Source organism: Nestor notabilis, unplaced genomic scaffold, assembly GCF_000696875.1.
Source record: "Nestor notabilis isolate BGI_N333 unplaced genomic scaffold, ASM69687v1 scaffold10765, whole genome shotgun sequence".
NCBI classification, from domain to species: Eukaryota; Metazoa; Chordata; class Aves; order Psittaciformes; family Psittacidae; genus Nestor; species Nestor notabilis.
In genome coordinates, this window is record NW_009929782.1 from 7,915 (window position 1) to 11,817 (window position 3,903).

Sequence of the window (3,903 nt, forward strand, 5' to 3'; positions counted from 1 at the left end):
GGGGCCCTGCCCGTGGCAGGGGGGTTGGAGCTGGATGAGCTTAAGCTCCCTTCCAACACAACCCATTCCATGAATCCATGATCATGCCATGGTTTAGTGGTGGAATCAGCAGTGGTTGGACTTGATGCTCTTAAAGGTCTTCTCCAACCTGGCTCATTCTGTGATCTCTGCACAGGGATGATGGATGTGTGCGTATTCCAGCACTGGGAATTGGACCGGGAGCACTGGATGTGCTTCCTAAGCCGGGATAAAGGGGGACACAGAGCAAGGACCTGCAGATGAGAGAGGAGAAGGAAGCCGCCGTGGCACGTCCCTACCTGGCAGGAGTCGATGCCACCCTGGGGGTACCCAGCACAAAGGTTGTGGTTCTTGATGGACCCTTTGTACCACTGGCTGCTGTTGCAGAGGTTGACGTCGATGAGGCGGACCTTGGCCTCCTGCAGGGCCGTCTGGGATGATCCTCCTGCTGCGGGGACACAACGGGATCAGGGTTGGCTGGAGAATGGATGGAGTGAGGCCAGAGGAGGCCATGAGGATGAGCAGGGGCTGGAGCAGCTCCCCTAGGGGGCGGTGGGGCTGGGGGCGAGAAGCAGCTCAGAGCAGCTTCCAGGGGCTGCAGGGATGTGGAGAGGGGCCTTCAGCAGTGACAGGACAAGGGGTGATGGGTTCAAACTGCAACAGGGGAGGTTCAGGTTGGAGATAAGGAGAAGTTCATCACTATGAGGACACCGGGATGGGTTGAGTGGAGAAGGTTTGGATGCTCCATCCCTGGCAGTGTTCGAGGCCAGGTTGGAGCAACCTGCTCCAAGGTGTCCCTGCCCCTTGGTTAGAACTTGTTGAGCTTCAAGCTCCCTTCCAACCCATCCATGATTCCACGCTGGGTCCTGCCCATCTCTTGATGCAGCCTCAAGCCCGGCATCCCAAGGGCTCGAGGACTCTCTGGACACTCACTTCTGGCCGTCCTGCTGCCCCATCCACTGATGTAGCACTCGGAGAGCCGGCCCACCTGCAGCGACTTGTCGGGCAAGCAGGCGAGTTGGACGTAGTAGCCGCACTGGACAGGCTGGTCCAGCTCCACCAGCGCGATGTCGTGGCCGTCCGAGATGTTGGTGTAACGCTCGTGGATGAAGACCCTCCTGATCCAGCGTTTTTGGGTCTCGGGACCTAACCACACGAGGTCAGTGATTCCGATCATCAGGAACCAATCCATGGTGAAGCTGGGAGGTGGGGGGAGAAGAGAGACCTTCAGCAGGGGCTGGAGGGATAGGACAAGGGCTGGTGGGTTCAAACTGCAACGGGGAAGTTCAGGTTGGAGAGAAGGAAGAAGCTCTTCCCTGGGAAAGTGCTGGGACACTGGGATGGGCTGAATGGAGAAGGTTTGGGTGCCCCATCCCATTAAGGCTGGGTTGGACACAGGGGCTTGGAGCAACCTGCTCTAGTGTGAGGCATCCCTGCCCATGGCCAGGGGTTGGAACTAGATGATGTTAATGTTCTTTCCAACCCTAACTAGTCCGTGATTCTATGATTCTCACTCAGTACGGGGTGGTTGACAGTGGCTGGTTTGATAGGATGGTGCTGCTTCCCAAGGGGAAGCACTGCCCCAGCACGCCTTAGGCTCAAGGAATGTCCAGCTGGAAGCTGCTGGAGGCAGCGAGCACGAACCCAGCCTTCTCCTGAGTGTGTCCAGGACGGGGTGGGGAAGGGAATGGGATGGGAGCAGCACATGGTGCTGGCTATTCCCTGTTGCGGGAATCCCTCCCCGTGCCCTTCTCCTCCTTACTTGTGTTCGAGGAAGCAGTGGGCAGCCGTGAGGACCCACTGGGGGGGGATGAGGGACCCTCCGCAGATGTGTACGAAGCCCGTGCCCACAGGGATCTGGATGCTGACGATCCACGGCCAGGAGCCCGGCTGCGCATCCATGCCCCCGACGATGCGCGACATCCCATAGTAAGCAGCCATGGGCCGGGTCCCACAGCTCCCTCTGGAAGCAGAAGCCCATTACTTGGTGCTGGAGGGGATGAAGGTCAATCATCATCCCTCCCCATAGGGTGCTGCAGGACAAGGAAGCCCATGGGGTGGCCCGTAGACGAGCTGTGCTGTCAACGCGCTGGTGCTCCCAGTCCCACCCCAGCAGCACCGGGGTGAGCTCGGGGGTGACCAGCGGGACCCCCCCATGGAACCCCATGAGCTGGTGCCACTCACCCACAGCTCTCCCATGAGCCGTGGACCGGCCACGACAGCGCCAGCAGGATGAGGACACGGAGCAAAAGCATCGCTGCCACCAGAGAGTGACACCGAGGAGCTGCCACCACCACTCACTGTCACCACTGTCACCACTGTCACCACCACTCACTGTCACCCGTGTCACCACTGTCACCACTGTCACCACCACTCACTGTCACCAGTGTCACCAGTGTCACCAGTGTCACCACCACCGCGCCCAACGCACGACTGTGCCGGGGCCACCGGGGCCGGGTGCAGGTCCCTTGGTGCTGGGGCTGATGTCACAGAGACGCGGGTTCCATCGGGGGTTCCATGGGGAAAACGGGGTGTTCCGATGGGCTTGGGATGCGCCGGTGCCCTGTGGGGTGCTCTGAATCCCTGTGGGATGCAGTAAAGCGGTCATAGGATGTCATAGGATGGTGGAGTCATGGAATCATAGGATCATAGGATGATGGAATCAGGGAATCATGGGGTCAGGGAATCATCAAATCGTAGAATCATGCAATCATAAAATCATGGAATCAAGGAATTATGGAAACAGTGATTCATATAATCACGGAATCATGGATTCATATGATCATGGAATCATAGAAGCATGGAATGGGTTGGGTTGAAGGGACCTTAAAGCTCCTCCAGCTCCAACCCCTGCCCTGGGCAGGGACCTTCCATGGAGCAGGTCCAACCATGGCCACTTCCAGCACACTCCACAAACCCCATTCCTTCTATACCAATCCCTTTTCAATCCGTTCTTTTCCCCAAACCAACCCTGAATTCCAGGGATTTGGCACCTTTTTAAGTCCCAGCCCCCCCAAATCTGGATTTTAACAACAATTTGTGTCTCTTTCCACCCCTTTTTGGCCCAAAGCAGAGGCGAGAAGCTGGTTCTGGGGCAGCAGCAGCGTCCCTGGATCCCGGCCTGCACAGAGGCTCCTGCTGCCAGATCCTGGTTTCCAGCTCTGGGATTTAAGGACGATCTTTTAACCACTTGTTGCCCACCAAAGCCCATCATTTGGGGGGGGTGAGGAGCAAAAAGCAGTGATTCGGGGTTGGGGGGGTCAGAGCAGAGCTGCCACCACTGACCCAGCCAGGGGGGACCCCGTTAGAGTGGGTTTGGAAGGTTCTAACCCCAAAATGTGGCTCCAAGTGGGATGAACGTGGGATAATCCTTGGCAGAGACATTGTTCCCTGGGGATGCTGCTTTTGCTCCCTGCTCCCCCATCCTTGTGTCCCCTCCAAGAGTCCCCAGTACCTTTCTGGACCTTTTGGGGGGCCCCCATGTGCGTTTGAGCCTTTGGGTGCCCCCCATGTGCTTCCAGGTTCCTTTGGGGTACCCTCATCCACCTTTGGGTGCCCCCCATGTGCTTCCATGTCCCTTTGGGTGCCCCCATGTGCTTCCAGGCCCCTTTGGGGTACCCCTCAGGTCCCTTTGGGTGCCCCCATGCACTTCCAGGTCCCTTTGGGGTACCCCTCAGGTCCCTTTGGGTGCCCCCATGCACTTCCAGGCCCCTTTGGGGTACCCCTCAGGTCCCTTTGGGTGCCCCCATGCACTTCCAGGTCCCTTTGGGGTACCCCTCAGGTCCCTTTGGGTGCCCCCATGCACTTCCAGGTCCCTTTGGGGTACCCCTCAGGTCCCTTTGGGTGCCCCCATGCACTTCCAGGCCCCTTTGGGGTACCCCTCAG

At 58.5% G+C, this 3,903-nt stretch overlaps 1 protein-coding gene across 1 annotated transcript in view; it reads right to left on the reverse strand.

The window, feature by feature from the left end:
- LOC104406223 (acrosin-like) overlaps positions 1-2,273 on the reverse strand; it is a 3,164-nt gene extending 891 nt beyond the window's left edge. Inside the window, exons 1-4 of the mRNA XM_010015143.1 lie at positions 2,203-2,273; positions 1,781-1,981; positions 937-1,217; positions 318-460 (exon numbers count right to left, since the gene is read on the reverse strand). Of these exons, the coding sequence (XP_010013445.1) occupies positions 318-460; positions 937-1,217; positions 1,781-1,981; positions 2,203-2,273 (696 nt within the window). The remainder of the gene's footprint in view (positions 1-317; positions 461-936; positions 1,218-1,780; positions 1,982-2,202) is intronic.
- Positions 2,274-3,903: the final 1,630 nt, after the last annotated feature.